Here is a 20,791-nt window from a genome sequence, read left to right as displayed (position 1 = left end):
CTTGGGCAGCACCTGCTGGGTTTTGACCAAACACTTGTGCCTAGAAATACAATTAAACACTTTAAATATGATGGCCACAACCTTAAAACACGCTAAATATGATGGCCACGACCTTAAAACACATCCACAAGTAGCAGGTAAGCCATCAAAATCAGCAGGTAAAGTATGGCTAACATCTCAGGCAACAGGTACAGCTCGCGGGCGGCACCAACAGGCCATGGGGCAACTCATAAATGTGTCGGGCAGCTTCAAGCAGGTCTCAGGCAGCTCACAGAATGTCTGGGCAGCCCCAAACACTCCCAGGCAGGTCATAGCAGGTCCGGGCAGCCTTCAACAGTCCCTGGCAGCTCACAGAAGGTCCGAGCAACCTTCAACAGGTTAGACAGAACTTGAGCAATGGTTCCCAATGAAACCGATCCCGTCAAGTGGGAAAGACTCCGTTGGACACCCACACGCTTAATAGCACAACTTTAAAACCACAAATTTGAAATGGACAACTTAATACAACTTGAAATTTAAATGAAATGAAATGGAAAGATGGACACCAGCACTGGGGCCGGAACGGGCCGACCCCCCCCCTCAATATATGATATATTTATTGGGAGTATTTAATAAATACAATGCTCCATGGGTTCCAAGAACCAGATAATGTCCATGTACATATGAAAACAGTACCAAACAAGTAGGCTCGAATTTCGATGTAGAAGAGCAGAACGACCACTAGTGTGGTCCAATCGCTACGGTCCTGTGCTTTCACTGGACTCTGCAGAGAGCGCCTCACTGGTGTTCCGAGACCACGCACAAACAGGCGCTCTCGTACTAACGCCTGGCTCTCCCGATCTCAGCACCTTTGGACCGAGGTTCGCCAATATAGCTTGGACAACCCGGCACCGAACGGGTGTTGGCCGAGCAGGATGAATCCTTTATCAGATTTAAACATAAAAATACTTTATTCAAATCTGAAAGTCACTTACTTGTGGATGGTTGATAGAAAACCAATACTTGTGGTATGCTGAAGCCACCCTTGTGAGGGACACCGAGACACAGCAGCCTGTCGAGGAAGAAGAGGGGTAGCTGCCTGTGGAGTAATGTAGCCACCTGAAGAAGGGAGATGCCGCCTGGCTACAACAAGTGCAGCCACCTTGTGGAAGGCACAGCCTCCTGTATGGAGAAGGGATCGCCTGCTTGGGAGGAGGAGTAGGCGCCTGCAGGAGAAGAGAAGTAGACCACTGAAGTTGGTCACACAGTCGCCTGCAGAAAGAAGGCAGCGTAGCCTTGTTATGAGGGTGGAGCTGGTGCAGTCGTTTGCTGGAAGTGGGCACACATCCACCTGCAAGGGGCAGCGCAGCCTTGCTAGAGATGAAACACACAGCCGCCTGTAGAGTAGGCAGCCGTCAGCCTTATGGTGCAGTCGCCTGCAGAGTAAGTAGCCGTCAGTCTATGGTGCAGCTTGAGAGATAGACAGCTGCCTGTGAGGAGCAGCAGCGTAGCCTGCACAACCTGTATGGAGGATGGAGCGTAGCCTAAAGAGAAAGGCCGCCTGTTGCTGCTGATGGACACTGCCTGCTGGCTGTAGCCTGCTAGGGCTCAGTCGCTGTCTGTATGCAGAAACGCAGCCTACTGGAGGTGGCATGCGCAGCTTGAGAGAAGCAGAAGCGCAGGTCGTTTTCTCTTTTTTTTTCTACGAAGGATGGTGGAAGAGCACGCCGATGGTGATGATCCACGCATGAAGAAGGGAACCTTTTTTTATTAAAAATGAAAGTGGAGTTTACTAGGTGATACCCACGTTTGCATGTGGGTGGGGAGTTTGGGTAGGTGCCCATGCCCACCCCCACACTCACTTAAGTGGGGCTCCCCACCTTGGCCCCTAAGTGGGTGCCCAAAGGGGGTGCCCACATTTAAGTGAATGTGAACACCTAACCTTATAAATTAAAAGGTTAGAATAAAATATTAAAAACTACATGTGCAACATACTTACCACCTGTTCACATGCACTAAAACTCGTCAGAATACAGAGCAGACTTCACGACTCACTGGCAAGCCTCCCCGCTCAGTAAGTAACACGTCAAGCAGGCAAACACACAAATACATGTCATGCGAAAACAGTTTCAAGCATACAAAATATGTGTGCATGTGCAAATAGTAACATGGACATATCTCCCGTTCATGGAACAAGTACAAAATATCTGTCGGCACAAAACTGGCACGACATAAAAACATAAAAACCTAGTCTTCCTATGGAGTGACAGTCCCATAGGTAAGACACAGTTCCAGGCACGAGTCTCCCTATGGTGTGACAGTCCCATAGGCAAAACACGGCACGAATACTGGCTCTTCCATGGCGTGACAATCCCATGGATCGAACACAATCCAGGTCATACACGGGTGGCACTGGTCTGGCTCCCGTCCATACGACACCATCCTGCTAACACACGGGTGGCACCAGTCTGGCTCCCGTCCATGTCAGCAAAATACTGGCCTCTTCACACGAGACACCGGCCTGGCCTCAAGTGAACGAGACGCAAAAACTGGAGATGGACCAAATGGTCGACCAATTGGTGACACCCAACATACCCCGATATCAGAGGCAGCATAGGTCACATATTCTTCACAAGAAAGTGACTTCGCACTGCAGACAGCCTGAAAGGACCCAGGTGGAAATGGTCGCATCAGAGAACCGTTAAAAGCATTTATTGCTTAAAGTTGCATGAGAAATCAAAGCATTTAGAACTTGCCATAATCACAAAATACACTAAATCCATCACTCAATCATCAATGACTCAAGCCTTAAGACCAGGTCATTACAAAAAAGAGTAAAATCAAATGCCAAAAGTAAGCTACTCTCTAGAGTCTTGACTCCTCAAGACTTTTCTATGCTATAGAAAATGCCTCCTGAAGCTCATCCTCATGCTCCTCCTCATTGGTGGAGCTTCTTCCATGCCATCTTCATGTGTTTGACTATCGCCCTTTGCCTCCTCAACTACATCACCAAAGATGGAGCCCGCGTCTACCTCCGATATATGAAAGCCAATGTCACCAGCCTGGACATTTCCCAGTATGAAAGGGTCTGGTGGACTCCAAGATGTCTAAATATTTGGAAAGTACAAGCTTTGGGAATAGGGGATTATCCTAGAATACAAAGGACCACTCTCCTAAATTTTAGGAGAGTGGTCCTTTATATGGGGATTATCTTAGAATACAAAGGACCACTCTCCTAAATTTTAGGACAGTGGTCCTTTGTATTCTAGGATAATCCCCCATTCCCAAAGCTTGTACTTTCCAAATATTTAGACATCCTGGAGTCCACCAGACCCCTTTCATACTGGGAAATGTCCACGCTGGTGACATCTTATGAAAGGGGTTTGGTGGACTCTAGGATGTCTAAATATTTGGAAATTACAAGCTTTCTGAATGGGGGATTATCCTAGAATACAAAGGACCACACTCCTAAAATTTAAGAGAGTTGCTATTTTTGGCCCGACTCTGATGAAATTCTGTTCGAGTCATTACATCTAGAAATGAGCAGAAACCCAGAGTTGGCAAAGTAACTATGACAGAATGTCTACTAGTTGGGATATTTTTAGAGGTAAAGATTATGGGAGAACCCATCTCTTAGATTGGGACATGTGGCAAGAAAGTGGATCAAAGTGAGACACGTGGCCTCACACTTGTCTCACACTTGTCACTCCAGCTATCGTGTGGGTCTCCACTTGTCATCGTAGCCTGCTCTTTCCATTTTCACTCATGGGAGTCCCAAGTCTATAAATTGGAGCCCTCTCTCTTCATTAATGGAGGCTCTCTTGCTGCACACTAGCCTCCACCATCGTTACAGGCTGCCCTAATGATGGCTACTCTCTTTCTCTCTCTCTTGAAGGCTGCCCATGAAGAATACCGGCTATTGGGGACTGTTTTGGAGGCTTCCATCGCGAAGAAATACTGAAGGCAAGGGTATTTAATCATTTATTATGATTTCTAGCCATTGTACTTGTTGCCAGCCCAGAGGAGGGTCACAGATCGTATGCGCACAGTTCTGGGTGAGCCTCTTTCAGAGGTTGAGCTTGCTGAGGCTTTGAGGGTCCTTCTACGCCATAGTTGCCCTGGGGAGGACAGATTAACGCTTGCCTTTTTTATGCGCTATTGGGACCTTTTGGGGCCAAGCCTCCGCAGGGGCTTTCAGTATGTTTTGGACACTGGGGTGATGCCTCAGAGCTTTTCAGAGGGCTTGATTTTTCTTATCCCCAAGGGGGAGGGAGTGTCAGATGATATTCGGCATTGGAGACCTATTACGATCCTCAATACTGTCTACAAGGTCTTAGCAAAGGCCTTGAGTTTGAGGATCTAGCCCTTCCTTGGGGAGTTGATTCATGCTACCCAGACAGGATTCGTCAAGGAGCGCAGTATCCTTGACAACATTTTCACCTTCTAGGAGGCGACGGCCCGAGCTAGATTTCTCGGTGAGGACCTGGTCGTGATGCTTCTTGATTTTGAGAAAGCATACGATAGAGTGGATTGGGGTTTCTTAGAGGGCACTATGCTTCGCCTGGGCTTTGAGCCAGTTTGGATTCGAGGAGTGGCGGCTCTATATTCCACAGCTCATAGCCAGGTGCTGATGGCAGGAGGACGGGGGCCGAGTTTTGAGTTGACCAGATCAGTCCGTCATCAGGGGTATCCTCTCGCCCCGTTTCTTTTTCTCTTCTTTGCCGAGGCTGTGAGCATGTATCTGACGGCAGAGGAGGTTGGTTTGAGAGGACTTCAGCTCCCAGTCCGGGGTGAGGACCCGCTCGATGTTGAGTTTGCTGATGACACGGGATTGTTTTTGCATGGCCACTCTTCAGAGGGAAGAGCAGTCGCTACAGGTTTTTAGTGCAGCTTCGGGAGCATTGATCAATTGGTGCAAGACAGTGGCCTTTTGGATCAGCTTATTGTTCGGGGACTGCTTCCAGGCGCTGAGCCTTGGAAGGAGCTTCTTTTTTAGCGACTGCAGGCTAGGCCTCCCCCAGCAAGGGGCACTTGGGCACCAGAGATACGATGGATCTTCATAGAGATGAGGAGGACAGGCCTCAGTAGAGGATGGGAGGACATATTTGCCTTGAGTATCCTGCGAGCTTGGGAGTTGCTGAGACCGGGGCTTTCTCAGAGACCTCCTACTTGTGATGAGGAGCGGGCCTAACAGCCGCTCATCTGGAGCCCAGCGGTACGCACAGAGCAGGGTCATATGCTGGGTTCTCGGCCTCGTCTAGCCTGGGGACCATTGGCGGCAGGCCCAGCACGTAGTTTTGGAGCCTCGCAGGCCTTCTGCAGTCTCCCAGAGGAGATCCAGGTGGAGAGGCTGAGTCACTTAAGAGGGGGGCTCATTATGAGGGATGACATTCAGGAGGCACTCACAGAGGAGTGGTTCACGCCTCTCGAGCCAACGGCCCCACGGTGGATGGGAGCCTTTACACAGTTGGAGATCCTGATTGCTGTCAGAGCTTGCACTGAGGATGGTAGATGCCTCTACTATGAGATCCAGGATAAGGGCAGACTTCAGAGAGCGGAGGCGGAGTCGCCTTTGGTTGCAGAGTGCATCTTTCAGAGGATACGGGTAGTGGCCGCCGCTTCCCGGAAGTGACATATTGATCCAGACCTTGCAGATGTGGACTCTGATTGGCGCATATGGGCATATGTTGCGCGCCCCTTGGCCCGGCTCGAGTGGGACCCTGGCGAGTACGAGTGGCATGATCCTTATGCATCCCCCGAGGCCACAGAGATCACCTTTTTTCAGTACACTGTTTGGTTGGGGAGACATATTTTGACTGCGAGGAGGATGGTCTCTCCAGCTGCATCGGAGCATTGGCGGCTACACGGACTCTCACAGGAGTTCCTGGAGGATTTTTGGGCCAGGCACGCAGGATCTCGACTTTCCAGTGGCTGGTCGCCCACAGGGGCTCTGCAGTTGGCACCTGGCTTGTCTTTAGTGGTCTTCTGGCGGCCTGCGTCCGATGCGGCCACCCACATAGACACTGCCTATGGGACTGTCCACAGGCGCAGCAAATTTGGCTGCGGATGCTGCGCATTCTGGCCCCCCTCTCTCCAGAGGGCATGTATACGAGGGGTGCCGCTGCTTGGTCGACTTCGTCAGGGCCTGCTCTGGGATATGAGACAAAGCAAGACAGCCAGGCCATCAGATTCGTTAGGGGCCAGCCTCACCTTGTTCCTTCACCAGATTTCTCACCCGCCGACTGGACACAGGAGAGGGATCTACAATGGGAGCTCCTCAGCAGCCTCACCATCTGGTTCACCTAGAGAGCCCGGTGTTTCAGGGCCTTTGAGGGGAGACTGGAGCCACCAGCAGAGACTGTTCGGGGGATTTGGCAGGAGTTGATCCACACCCTACGAGGACAGTATGACCGCATCTGGGGCGACTCGGATGAGGCGATCTTGCGGCGCCAGGCCTTTCACACCACTTGGCGCAACGGCCCCTTCTATATCCTACACGCCGGTACCCCCCGCTAGCACTACAGGCCACCTATTTGGCTTTTCCCCCCTCCTATTGTATGATATAGCCTTTCGGTTCTTTGTACTGATATTTATACTTTTTTGCTCCTAGGGAGAGTCTCCCTAGCTGCCTTGCTTGGATCTCTGCTCTGCTTTCTTATGAGCAGGAGAGGTTTTTTGTAGCCCAACGGGCGTTTTTTTTTATATAACTAATGAAAGGATCTTTTCTCGGAAAAAAAAAAAGCTGCAATACTTGAGGTGAATCTGCTAAGTCACCCTCCTCCATCCACTTCGCATCCATCGGTGAATAGTTCTTGAACTTCACAAGATAGCGACGGGAAACTTTACGTCGTACCTTTCTTTCCTTATGTGCCAGTATTTGCTCCGGAATAAGAACCTCAAGTTCCTCCGCTTCCGGTTGAGCCTCATCTGATAAATCCTCAAACATACCACTATGTATACCGGGCTGCATGCCCCCATACATGTTTCCTTGCATTCCGGGCTGCATGCCCCCATACATATTCCCTTGCATTCCGGATTGCATACCACCATACATATTACCTTGCATACCAGGCTGAAAACTAGCTCCAAAATTCCCTTGCATTCCCATGCCTCCCTGAGGGTAACCCCCAGTCATAGATTGGAACATGGAACCACCGCCAAAATAGGCTAGATACATAGACTGTTGCGGAATAGGTGGCTGTCCGAAAAAGGAACTCTGTGGATTTGCACCATAAGTGTTTTGCATGTCAGGAAACGGTCCAAAAGCAGGATCCTGTGGGAAGGCACCACTATTGCCCTGAGGTGAATTCCTAGAACGCTCTTTGTTCTTCTTCTTCTTCTTAGGCTCAGAAGGGGCTCTCATAAATTCAACAAATTTCTCACTTTGTGTGAGCTGCATAAACACATCCACTGCCCCTGTCAAACGAGCTTTAAACTGGGTATCATCTTCCTCTTTACTTGGCATGTCTTCTCGCTGCGTTACATCCTCATAACGTGCATCTTCTGCAGCATGTTCTCTTGCAAGTACATCCTCAAATTCAGTCCTCTCAGGAGTGGTCTCCTGCTCTTCCTCGTAATCATAAAAATAGTCATCTTCAGTGTCTAACATCTTGCTGAAATTCTCAGCAATGGCTTTCCTCCAAACAACCACGAGCTCACTCCCTTAAGAAAGTTGATGATGGTCACGGCAACGGAACCTTGAAACCGGCTTCTGAGAGAAACCAAAGTGCGGTAGACTAGCAGTCACCCAATCCAATTGTAGTCTAGCCAATAAACAAATAAACAGGAGATAGAGTGCTCCAACACAAGAAAGAGAACGACACCTGTTGGCCCCAAAGCTTGACGCCCCTTTCGGTGTTTCTTTATTCAATTTCAATGGAAAAGTTTTAAATGATTACAACATGGCCGGCCATTCATAATAGCTCGTATGTCTGCAAGTCCAATCTGCCAATCCTCAGGACCTCTTAACATAGAGGTTACACAGCTTTGTGTCGTAAGAACACCACACTGTTATCTCCTCTAATCTGCTAAGTCAATGGATCCATGAGGCCTTGAATATGCATTTGACTGAACCATGCATATAGCCACAAACTCAGTCATGAAAACAGTCCACAAACTCTTCCAAATCAGCCCACAATCTTGTCCTCTTTCCACCCTCTGAACTGCCAAACCCTTCCTCTCACAAAGAGCCAGAGAGAACCACTCCGGAACAGTCACGAGCCAATGAAAAGAGAGACTCCAGAAGACAACTCCTCTAGTCCCACTTGCTCACAAAGAGAGAGAGAAACTTACAGTCTTTATGTCGCTTTTCACAAGAGAGAAAAGACGCGAGGAAAAAGCCCCGTTCTGTCCTGCCCTCTTGTCTTGCAGCTGGGAGAGAAAAAGTCTATGAGAGAACCTGCTGTCCAGCCTTGCGTTCACTTCTAGCAGTCCACAACTGATAACCAACTTCTTGCCAAAAGCAAAGGAGAGAGGATAAGAAGAACCTGCAAGCGCCTGTATTCTCTGCAGCACAGCAGCCAGCTTATCCTCCAAAAAGCCAAAGAGAGAAGAAAACGAGACCCGTGTTTCTGTCTTGTTGCGCAACACCGCAGCCAGTTAGCTTCACTCTCCAAGAGCCAGTCTAGGGCCTGTATTCAGCAGCACCTACATACACAACACCGCAGCCCGCCTGCAACTCTCTCCAAAAGCAAGAGAAACTAAAGGGCAGCCTGCCTGTCTCTGTTTTTTCTCTGAAAATCAGCCTTCAGCCCTGCCCGCCAGCACCCCTTTTTTCCAAAAAGCAAGTGAGAGAGAGAGAGAGAGAGAGAGAAATGAAATGAAATGAAATATGAAATATTATATTAACGTCTTCAAAAGGCCATAATGACCTATGAGACCAAAAGTTACATCATGGTGGATCTGATACAATGTCTGGATAAAAAAACCCAGAAAATGAAAAAATAAAGATGATACTACTGGCACCTAAAAAATGAAACTGGAACTGGAAGGTACACTATGGAGGTACCTCCATCTCATAATATGTGCCGCATCGGACACTGGCGGATCTCCTCAATATCCTGTGTGGTCAGCACCCTGACTGGGTGTCTCGCATGCCTCGCAAGAATAATCCGAATCTGCCGCTGCAACATCCGTCTATGCTGGGATGCCCTCCTCCGTGGTCGTGGGCGTCTGGACCACCCAAGCTCAATCGCACGATCAATCAGTGAGAGAGAGAGAGAGAGGGGGGGGGGGGGAAGGCGTGTACTCCAAAAGTGGAGTAGCCCCCCCAATAAATATCCTAGGGGCCACTTAAAGTTTTAAAACTTTCCTAGGGGCCAACTTTAATTCCTTGGTCCCCCTTCACACTTGGGGTTGTCCACACATGGGTTAATAAACCTTAGCCCCAAGTATGAACCTTTAAAATATTTATCTTGCTCACCGACCACCATGCTCACACTTATGCTGCACCCATTTCACAGGGTCATGACATGCTCAGGCCTGCACCTCTTTCTTGCAATAGCCTGCAGTCCTGGCTGCCTTCTATGGGAGGGAAAGGGGGAGATAAAACAATCCTGCGCCTCCTGTGTTCAGCCCAGCACCTCCCCTCCTGAAACGGCCTGTAGTCCTGGTTGTCTTTTATGGGGGAGAGAGGGAGGGAGATAAAACAGTCCTACGCCTACAGTCCAGCTCTGCGACTCCCCTCCTGCAACGACCCTATAGATGCAGCCGACCCTGCTTTCACCAAGAAAGAAACCTGTAACTATAGCCGCCAGCCCCTCCAAAGGCATGTGAGCCCCTCCAGCATGCAGCCCGACTTGTAGCAAGAAAGGGAGAGCCCCCACATGCTGTTCAGCCCGTGCGCCACCTGCGAACAGCCTGCCAGCCTGCTGTTCAACCCTACTCCTCTGTTCAGCCCACATGCACTCCAGCCACATGCAGTCATAGTTGTCACGGTACGAAAATACGATACCGTACGGTACGATACCGTACGGGAATATTCGGTACGATATGAAATTTTGGGATACGGTACGATAAAATACGGTTTTTTAAATTAAAGAACACCTACAAACATAGACATTTTCAATTTGGAAGGGTAGAGTCTAGAGAAGTTGTTTCAAACCAAAATATCATTAAAAACTAAACAAGTTTGAAGTGACAAACAAAAGTACATAAGTATAGAGGTGCGATGCGATCATGCGCGCTAGGCGCGAGTACAAAAAGAGAGGCTAGAGCCAAGGCCCAAGGAGAGACTAGACAAAGGCATCACTATCAGAGCTCTCGCTGAAATCATCCTCATGAGAAGAGGACACATCAGTGGCCTCGCCGAAGTCGCCATCGCTAAGAAGGTTGCCCTCATCATCGAACTCGGGCTCTCTAAGCTCATGTGAGAAGCCAAAGGGAGCATCCTCATCTGCAAGAGCGAGTGTGGAGCTACCCGATCCACGCTGCACATAGGTATGCACTATGTCCCTGGGAGCACCATGAACCGTGCATCCACGGCTTCCTACTTGCACTCCTCTGCCACTACCTCCACGCCCACGACGAGTGCGAGTAGGTCGTCGATCAAATGACTCGAGCCCTCGATAGATCTCTGCATAGATCCTCTCCTCCTCCTCATCCTGCACTTTGTTTACACTCTGAAGAGTGTCCCCTGTGAGCTTGAATGCATCCACATTCACCTACATTGTACAATGATCAAGTGACAAGCAATGTATTAGAATTTGGTTCCAAATTTCAATAAACATTGAAGTTTGAAATTTGAATGCTTATAACTTATAACTTATAAGTTGTAACTTATACCTGTCTCGCTGATTCCATCTTTTGCATTGCGCGCAGCATGCGTAAGTTAGCGCGGCAATACACTAGCCGCTCTAACTGTTGCGTGCTCAAGCGATTACGTAACTTCGTGTGTACAAGTGAGTAGGAACTCCAGTTCCTCTCACATGCACCCGAAGAGCAATCCTGAGCTAGGATTCTCAAAGCCACCTTTTGGAGGCTTGAGAGCGCATACCCAAATGTCTCCCACCAAAAGAGGGGCTTCACAAGGGATTCCCTCTTCCAACAGGTAGTAGATGCAAACGCGGCTTCTCCCCTTTGGTCATTGTAGCTTATGAGCTCCTCAAGGAACTTCCCATGGCGATCCTCCGGCAATGCTTTGGGCAAGTAAGCATCTCGGGCTTCAAGTAGCTCCACGTTGGTGAAGAGGGCGGGTGATTTGTAAGCCGGATGCAATAAAGCGGCAAGACCATGGATAGGTCTTCGCATCCACTTCCATCTCTTCTCCACAATGGCCAACATACCATCGCGCTTCTCCTCGTCGATGGAAGGAGAAACGCGTAACTCTGCTATGGCCTCTCCCATGAAGTGAACAAGAAGGCCCATGGTGGCTCCCTCCATGTCGGTCATCCGCAATACCCTATAGAAGGGCGTGACCGCAATGACAATAGTGCGGACCGACTGCCAAAACTCCTCCTTTAGGCAAAGCCGTTGCATGGCTTTGGCCTTCGCCGATTCTCGCTCATCCCACTCATTCCACATTGTGGAGACCACTGTTTGGCGAAGGGAGGATTTCACATCGTGGAGGCGCTCCAAGACGAGCCACATGTAGGCGAAGCGTGTAGATGAAGGCTTCTTCAATTCCAACTTGCTATGTTCGCGGAACATGGCAAGCACCTTCACCTTTGTGGTGAAGAAGGTAACAATAGAGATAGCTTCGGTCATTACTTCCTTCATCCACACTAACTTGCCCATATCCTCCATGAGCAAGTCAATGCAATGGGAGGCACAAGGCGTCCATACTATGGAGGGATAGTCCTTCTCGAGCAACTTCCCCATCCGACGGCAATTTGAAGCATTGTCGGTGATGACTTGCACCACGTTCTTCGATCCAACCTACATGTCACAATGCACATGAATGGATGCAATGAGCGTATGCCGTATGAGACTTGAGTCATGACTCATGATATAGCCACATATGATCATATGATTCATATCACATATACCAAAGCCTAAACTTTAAAGACTTTAGTGCAATTTGAAAGTTGAAACTTACCTCCATGATGGCTTGCTTGATATGGCGATATATGAATGCACCCGATGTTTTCCTCCCCGCGTTTCCGGAATCCACGCCCCGCACAAAGTATGTGCCAAGAGGGCAAGAGACAAGTATATTGATGATGCCTCTCTTCTTCCGGTCACTCCATCCGTCGGAGAGGATGCTACACCCATACTTGGACCATGCCGCCCGCACCGGATTGAGAGATCTATCGATTCTTTCCCTCTCGTCCACAAGCCTCTTCGTGCGCATGTCATGATAGGAGACGCCGGTCCATCCTTCACATGGGCCCACATTTGCAATGGCTTTCACCATTGACTTCCATTGATCTACCTTGAGCACATGGAATGAGAGATTGCACTCAATAATGGTGCGTGCAATCTCTATATCCGCTAGCCGTTGCCGTTCTCGGAGATGTGATAGAGAAGAAGAGAACCCCCCGGTGGCTTGGGCTAGAGTGGCTTGCCTCATGGGAGACTCAAGCCTTTGTCTCTTTGAGGAGGCGGAGGCGGAGGTGGCACCGATGGAGGCGGCGGGGGAGGATGTATCACAAGGCGGGGAAATGACCTCATCATCCGCCCTTGAGCTTCTACCACTATCATAGTGAGCACCCAATCCACCCTTGATCTTGTTGAAGATCTCATCGGATATAGCAAGGGGGACTTCCTTGCATGGCGCAACTTGCCCCCCCACCTTTCCAACATGTTGGAGAAGCCTAGTAACTCCACTTGTGTATTGTTTGCCACAATACTTACAAGTCCACCTATATGACTTGGACTTTCCATCGGCTTTCTCTACATGGATAGCATGCACATTGAAGGCTTCATTCTTCTCCCTTGTCATTGTAATAGAGAGAGAGAAGTTAGAAGATTCAAGAGATGGATAGGCTTGAGAGAGAGAGAGAGAGAGAGAGAGAGAGAGAGAGAGGCTTGAGAAAATGAGAGTGAGGCTTGAGTCTTGACTCTTGAGAGAGAGAGAGCCTAAAGGCTTGAGAGAGAGAGAGAGGCTTGAGAGAGGGCCTATGGGGGAGAGAGTGGCTTGAAAGTTGAGAGTTGAGAGAGAGAGAGAGAGAGAGGGGGGGGGGCTTGATGGTCACTTGAGCAAGACTCAAGAGAGGGGGGGGCTTGATGGCTTGAGTAATGAGCATTGAGAGGCTAGAGCTTTGAGAGAGGCTTAGGGGGTGGGCATTTTATAAGGCCATGTAGCATGGGCCATGGCCAATGGGCACATGGGCCACAAAGCATGCCCAAAACGGCCAGCAAACGGCTACAAAACAGCCACGAAAATGCGCAGTCGGCGGCGGCGCAACGGCTAAAAACGGGCAAAACTGGCATATCGTACCGTACGATATCGTACGAATCGTACGTACGAATCGATTCGTACGCGTACGAGAAACAACCCTGCATGCAGTCCAGGCTAACAGTCGTCAAAGAGAGAGACAGTTAGAAGCTCCGGCGGGTGTACCTTCAGCCAGCTCCTCCAAAAGAGAAAAGCGTGTGTGTTAAGCTGCAGCCCGCCGACTCCCCCCCAATAATAGCGTAAACCCTCCAAAAAGAAGCCACGATTCACCAAAAAGAGTATTCTTTTATTTTTAGGGGGTTTCTAAACCTTTGTCCCGCTGGGCTATGAGAAGGGACTTTAATCATTTGGCCCCCAAACTGGTGCCATTCACACTCTCCACCATGTCCCCGTGCACACTTGCAAACTGTCAAGAGAAAAAACAAAGGGTCATGACACTTCCTATAGGAGCATCATTTGCAAGCGGTCAAGCCCGCAAATGCAAGAACATTTTGGAGGGCAGGAGTCACACCTTTTGGTCACCCGCCTTTGGTCCATCTGGGATCCAAGGTGGGGTACGTATCTCTAATAGTGAGCAACTTCTTCCGGTGGTGCTGGATTCAAACACCGTAGTTCCTGGAAGGGCACAGTGGGTGATTATCAAACTTGGGGAGGACTGGGTGGGCCTCCTCAAAACTCCATGGCAAGTCGAGTAGGCTTTGGAATTTTGATTAGGCAGGGCCCACCTCAGGAGGATTTTGAGTGTACGGGGGGTGACTTCAATATGCTAGAGACCTTGGAGGACAGCTCAGAGGTAGACAGGATACGGTCTCTAGAGTTGAGCTGGCAGCTTGGGAGAAGCTTATCTTCACCGTCAGGGGACGGGAATCTTCCGGAGTTTGGGCATAGTCAGGAGAGTTTGAGATTCTCCGGATCCGACAGACAGAGCGCAGGCCCCAACCTCTCCTGGATAGAGTCGGCCTGTGGATGGGGTGGTCTTGGTATTTTGGCTAGTACTTCTTCCAGCCCTTCGCCCATCGTCCTCTCTCTAGAGGAGCCCTAGCGAGAGGATAGTTTCCAGAGCCTCCGCATACCCGAGAGCTTGAGATCTGCAAGAGCATTGAGGAGCTATGGGAGGGCCTGACCTTCCATGAGGGTATAGGAGCTGCGACTCTGGATATTGGGCTCGGTGAGATTAGCCTCATTCTACAAGACGCTGCCAACACTAGGATAGCAGAGTTTAGACAACAGGAGAGGAGTCTCCACAGGAGCCTGGCTTACCGACAGCACGGCAGGAGTGCACCCCAGACAGCCCGTGAATCGAGGCACAGACGGCCACAACCCGCACTGAGATCAGCTCTATAGAGAAGAGATGAGTGTACAGATTCCACGCCCGAGTGTCCTTCTAGACACAGGCAGGAGACAGAGGGATGAGGGACTTCTTCGAGCAGACACGACCGCACCAGAGGAGGGATGGCATCCAGAGGCTTAGATGATCAGACGACACCATTGGGTCAGAACCTCCCCAGATTTGAGCTATAGCCACAAGCTTCATTCCTCCTCACTGCAGAGCCACACTCCTTGCAGATACAGGATGCGCGAGAGGGTCTGACAGCATATGCACGAGGTGGTTCCTCTGGCTCTCCGGAGTTAACGATAACCTCTGAAAGTTTGCGGACGCAGTCAAGATATTTTGCCGGGCCTTCGGGCACAGATCAACTGGCACAAGTTGTGTAGATTTTGGGTTAGCTCATCCCCTAGCCCGCCTTGGCCCCTAGTGGAGACCTTCCAATAAATTGAGGGGTACCCCAATGCACTATGCTGGCTGCCAAGTCGGGATCGATCTCACCTCTAAGCAGCAGCTTGCCCCCCTCCTTACCATTCGAAAGAAGCTTCTTTATTGGAGCACGACTAGACACTCTGTTGCCGGCAGAGTAATGATCGCACATCAGGTCCTTCTCGCGACCATGTGGTACATCACCTCCTGTTGGGCCTTTTCTAGGCCATGTATTCCAGAAGTTCGGCGGTTGATCCGCAACTTCCTCTGAGTGGGCAGCAATGGCAGGCCGGCCTTGGACAACGTGGCTTGTAGAGTCATCATTCAGACTTGCCTCAAAGGCGGGCTCAGCATTATTGACCCTGCTATGCAGAACCGAACCCTTCTAGATAAGTTGATCATCAGAGGTCTCCTCCCAGGCGGTGATCCCTGGAAGGACTTTCTCATGGCCTATATCTCTGCCCGTACTCCAGCCCTTGGTAATCCTTGGCCTCCGAGCCCAAGATGGATCTTTACAGAGATGAGGACCTGTGGCCTGAGCCCATCCTTCGAGGACTGCTTTTGCGAACAGAATTATTTGAACCTCCGACCACATCTGTTCTGCTCTTCGTCAGTCTCCTCCAGTCCTGGATGAGGAGAGACTCCCTTAGCGTCTGGTTTGGAACCCCTTGATTACCCTTCCCAGTGGCCACATGCTAGGCTCCTACCCGCACGTCACCTCCCTCCTTTATAGGGACACTTGGCAGTTTGTTGTTGGACCCCATTTGACCTTTGTATTAGGGGGACCTTTTCCTTTTGTTAATGATATGCTCTCACCACACTTAGTGAGAACTTCCACCACCAACTCGTCTTCCTCTCAGACAAGATAGCTTCACCTCCGCTCCACGCCCCCTGCCCCTCCCTCCCGCACTCTCTCGCTGCCCCCCTGCATGCGCCCAAGATGAATCTTTATAGAGATAAGGACCTGTGGCCTGAGCCCATCCTTCAAGTACTGCTTTCTGAACTGAATTACTTGAACCTCCAACCACATCTGCTATGCTCTTCACCAGCCTCCTCTAGTCCTAGATGAGGAGAGACTCCCTTAGCCTCTGGTTTGGAAACCCTTGCAAGTGGCCACATGCTAGGGTCCTACCCGCATGTCACCTCCTTCCTTTATAGAGACACTTGACAGTTTGTTGTTGGACCCCATTTGACCTTTGTATTAGGGGGACCTTTTTGTTTAGTTAATGATGTTCTCTCACCACACTTAGTGAGAACATCCACCACCAACTTCTCTTCCTCTCAGACAAGATAGTTACAATCAAAGCTTGGAATTGCAATGACCATCGCCAGTAGAGATGACCATCACCGCTTCCAAGGCGAGGGCTCTCCTGCCCAAGTCCCCACGTGGGCCCCCCAGGATCTTGGGGCTGCCTGTGGATTACAATTTCTTCCAATGTCTTCATGTGGAAGGAGCTAATATTTTTGAGGAGACAGTGGCTCCCATTCAGATCTGTGTAGTGTTTCATCATTCCAGACCTCTACGCTAGAGAGTGGCGCGATGATTTCTCCTTTCCCTTGAGTGTAGCCTTGGGGACGGAGTGGGATTCGGAGTCGCTAGCTGCTGCCATCCAAGGGCAAGCAGTAGAGCTCTCACACCATCTTCACGAAATACGCATCACCGGCGTGCTCACCCACCTCTAGCCCCCGGCTAGGATGGAGGTGGGAGGCTCATGCCATAGATATCATGAGGGGCAGGTGGTGTCCTCCAGCCTAGAGGTGTTGCTTTTTGTGTTCATATCTCAGCTGTAGTACCCCTCCCCACCTCTTACAGATATGTCAATTGTGATCAATGGAGTTCGGAGGATGCCTACTCTCGTGCTCAGATAGCATGGTGACACAAGGAGAACACGATCCGCGCCCACTTGGCACGCCTTCGTCCCAGGACCGATTGTGATTATTCCCCATCAAAACCCACGCAAAAGACTCTTCGAGTGGAGGGATGTTCTGATAGTTCCACCTCCCACAGAGATTGATATGTGGATAGCCTCATGGAACATTCAGGATTTAGGGGGGCCTTAGTGCTTTCAGAGGTAGGGCGTCCTCAGAGGAGAGCTTCACAGAGCTACAGTTGGGGGACCCGTTGGCATTCGTTTCCTCTAGGAGCACCATCTTTCCGAGGGGCGTACCCACCGCTGCGGGAAGATTTTACCAAGCAGGAGCCGCACTTTTTGGTCTCCCTCTTTCCGCCCCTCGGGGAAGCAGGGGGAAGTTTCTATTTCTGTCAGCATGCAGGTCTTGTTGGCAGCGACAGGCTCAGGTGTCATAGTCTCTAGGCGAGCAGAGTGGGTTATCATTATGATTGGAGAGGACTATGTGGGCTTCCTCAATGTTTATGCCCCAAACGCCGCAACAAGTAGAGCCATCTTCTAGAGCACAATCCATCAGGCCCCATCCTTAGGCTAACTTTTGGTGCATGGGTGGACAAACTCAGAGGAGGCACGGCTACAGTCTCAGGCATAGAGTACTGCATGGGAGGAGCTGATCCCGGCGCTTAGGGGCATGACCCTTGGCATCTAGTAAAGTTTGGGCAAAGCCCCGGAAGCCTATGCTTCTCACGGTCCAATAGGAGGAGCATCAACCCCAACCCCTCTCGACTTGATAGGTTCTATATAGATGAGTGGGCTTGCCGTCGTGGGGGCATGATCAGCATCTTGGCGGGCACCACTTTTTCTTATCACGCCCCGCTTATTATGTCCTTAGAGGACCCCTAGAGGCAAGACAGATGTGAGCACCAGGATTTTGGACAGCCTCATACAGGACCCCAAGATCTGCAACAAGATCGAGCAGATATGGGTGGGATTGGATTTTATCTCAAGCTCTGCGGTGTGCACCTTGGATGTGGGCCTTGGTGAGATCAACAGGTTTTTGCAAGAGGCACCACAGAGTAAATTTGAGGGATTTTGTGAGCAAAAGAGGAGCCTAAGGACGGGTCTTGCTTCTCTCCAGCGGCGGCTTCAGGAGAGTTCCCCTGATAGCTCGTGGATTGAGAGTCAGCTTGCTGGCGCCGTACAGAGATCAGATCTGTCGAGGATAGGAGGGTGGAGTGCAGGTACCATGCCAAAGCCTCTTTTTGCACCCATGCCGGAGATGGAGTCACGAGGGATTTCTTTGAGATTGCATGCCCCCACAGGCAAAGAGATGGTATTCGCACGTTTTGTTCAAGATCGGAGTATTATGGACAACATCTTAACCTCTGGGAGGCGACAGCTTTGGCCAGGATGCGGCAATAAGACCTCATAGTGCTCCTCCTAGACTTTGAGAAAGCTTATGATAGGGTTGATTGGAGCTTTATGGAGGGCACAATGCACCGGATGGGGTTCCTAGTGGAGTGGATTCGTGGTGTTTTAGGACTTTACTCATCCTCTCACAATCATCGAGGCGACAGATTCCCCCTTTCTCGCTCGGTCCGGCAGGCCTGTCCACTTGCACCTTGCCTTTTTCTATTCGTCGCCAAGGCCATGAGCAGCTTCCTCTCTTGCTCAAGAGACGGGGATCCAGGGATTGCGTCTCCCCCTCGGTACTCAAGAGGAGGGGCTGGAGTCAGAGTTTGCAGATGACACAACAGTATACCTATCTCGAGATGTGTGGAATCTCTAGAGATTCGCTGAGGCGATCAAGAACTTTTGTCGCGCATCAGGAGCGCAGATCAAATGGCACAAGTCGTGTGGTTTCTGGGTAGGCTCTACACCTACCCTAACTTGGCGCCCAATTCAGGCTTTCCACTGGATCCCGAAGGGCACTCAGGTCCACAACGCAGAGGGGGCCTAGGCATCATTGACCCCACCATTCAGACCCGTGCCCTGTTGGGCAAGCTAATTGTTAGAGGACTCCTTGCCAATGGTGAGCCTTGGAAGGACTTCCTCTTGGCCCGGATTTCAACCCATACCCCGAGCCTGGGGGCCCCTAGCCGTAGAGCACAAGATGGATCTTCACAGAGACGCAGGCTCGCGGATTTAACCCAACTTTTGAGGACAGATTTGCAGCCAACCTACTCTGAGCTTGGGATCACCTCAAGCAGACCCTTAGGGAGTTAGCTCCGGTAGCCTCAGAGGAGCATCTTTGGCAGCCCCTAATCTAGAACCCCCTAATTCGTTTACCCAATGGCCATATGTTGGAGGCCCGACCTCATGCCTCATGGGGAGCGTTGAGCATAGGCCTTGCCAGGCCCCTTGGAGATTGGCTTGCACACAGGCAACTGCCCTCGGAGGCTCAGGAGAGAGGCCTCACAGGGCACTGGAGTAGAGACAGACTAAGCCTCGACATCGACTCTGCTATTCCCTAGGAGTGGCTCACCCCTATCCCAGACCCGACCCCCCCCACATTGGCTAGGCGTGTTTACTAGGCATGATATTCTCTTGGCAGTCCATGGCATGGATGTGAGCTGTGGTTTGCTCACTTTTTTTTTTCAAAAAGGTTTGCTCACTTTTTCTAATGGTCCCCATGGCAGATTAGAGAGATGAGAGGCCCCTTGGGAGGATTTCATTGGCTGCACTTTTCAGAGGGTGAGGGTGATTGGATTTCAAGCACATGAGTGGCACATAGACCCCCCGCCAGCCAAGGTGGCCAGGGAGAGACTCCGGCGGTTATGGATTTGGGAGAGCCGGCCCCTCATGCACCTCCAGTGGGACCCGGGAGAGTGGACTTGGCGTGATCCTGCTAATCCAGAGACTCTGGATACCCCCTTTTTGGCATACACAGTGCAGCTAGGCCACACGATTCAGATGCCAGAGGTTCATGGCACCCAGGCAACAACAGTACATTGGCAGTCAAAGAGCCTCTCACAGCGATTTCTCTCAGATTTTTGAAAGAGGCTCTGGGACAGTTTTTGGACTCGAAAGATCACCCTCTTGCTTTGTCTGATGCCACACAGGAGCTTGGCGGTTGGTACATGGTTGGCCATTGGTGGTCAACCAACAGCTTGTACAAGGTGCGGCCATCCTCAGGAGTCTCAGCGACATTGTCTTTGGAATTACCCGAAGGCTCAGCAGGTTTGGCAACGGAATCTCCACATTTTCATGAAGGACAAGACCTCAACCTGTATCATTTCATGGGACACTGTCGCTTGGGCCGCAGAGGCTAAGGCTATCATGGCTTATGAGGAGGAAGGTGGAGGGCTAGCCCTTCAAGTCACTCACCTTCGCATTTAGGCAGTACCAATCCCAGTCCTCGTCCTCGTCCTCGTCCCAGTCCCATCTACTAATCACTAGAGTCCGGGCTCGTGCCAGAGATGGGAGATTTGCAGTAGCATTGCAACGTAGCACATATGGAGAGCTAGATGCAACGAAGCCATCAAGGGTACCCTCACTCCACCTCCTGAGTCCATCCGAAGCATTTGGCTCGACATCATTCATACCCTCCCGCCGTCAGTTAGGGAAGTTGCAGGGTGGCTCTGACCGCATGCGCTACCAGTTGGAAGCTCTCTTCAAGCTCTGGCGGCCTGGCTCTTTTCTCCTAGATAGAGGTAGTGATCCCACTTGGCATTACAGACCACATGTGTGGTCCCCCCCCCCCCCCGATCCCTGCCCCATACATGGAGGCGAGTTTGTATCTAGCCCTTCGTGGCTGGTTTTTGTTTACTAATAGAAGGATCTTTTTCCCGGAAAAAAAAAACCTGGTCTTCCTCTCTGTGTCAGCTTGCTCTTGCTTTGTCAACAATTGGTATCAGAGCAAGGGTCGAG

At 50.6% G+C, this 20,791-nt stretch overlaps 3 protein-coding genes across 5 annotated transcripts in view; all 3 read right to left on the bottom strand.

Moving 5' to 3' along the window:
* The window catches only part of LOC147624243 (uncharacterized), a 99,585-nt gene that overhangs the window by 1,424 nt on the left and 77,370 nt on the right, over window positions 1–20,791 (bottom strand). The gene's annotated exons all lie outside the window — the stretch shown is intronic.
* LOC147624245 (uncharacterized) lies at window positions 10,110–11,832 on the bottom strand. Its single transcript, XM_086819205.1, has 2 exons — window positions 10,762–11,832; window positions 10,110–10,640 (listed from the first exon to the last, which is right to left on the bottom strand). Exons 1-2 carry the CDS (start codon window positions 11,794–11,796, stop codon window positions 10,212–10,214), a joined length of 1,464 nt encoding a protein of 487 aa, XP_086675331.1. The 5' UTR covers window positions 11,797–11,832; the 3' UTR covers window positions 10,110–10,211.
* Window positions 11,801–12,517, bottom strand: LOC147624244 (uncharacterized). The gene has a single exon (XM_086819204.1). It carries the CDS (start codon window positions 12,485–12,487, stop codon window positions 11,954–11,956), a length of 534 nt encoding a protein of 177 aa, XP_086675330.1. The 5' UTR covers window positions 12,488–12,517; the 3' UTR covers window positions 11,801–11,953.

The sequence above is a fragment of the Cibotium barometz genome, chromosome 25 (assembly GCF_041138505.1).
Source record: "Cibotium barometz isolate CiBa-2024 chromosome 25, ASM4113850v1, whole genome shotgun sequence".
Classification (NCBI taxonomy): domain Eukaryota; kingdom Viridiplantae; phylum Streptophyta; class Polypodiopsida; order Cyatheales; family Cibotiaceae; genus Cibotium; species Cibotium barometz.
The sequence above is the reverse complement of the archived record's forward strand: the minus strand, read 5'-3'. Positions and strand labels throughout refer to the sequence as shown.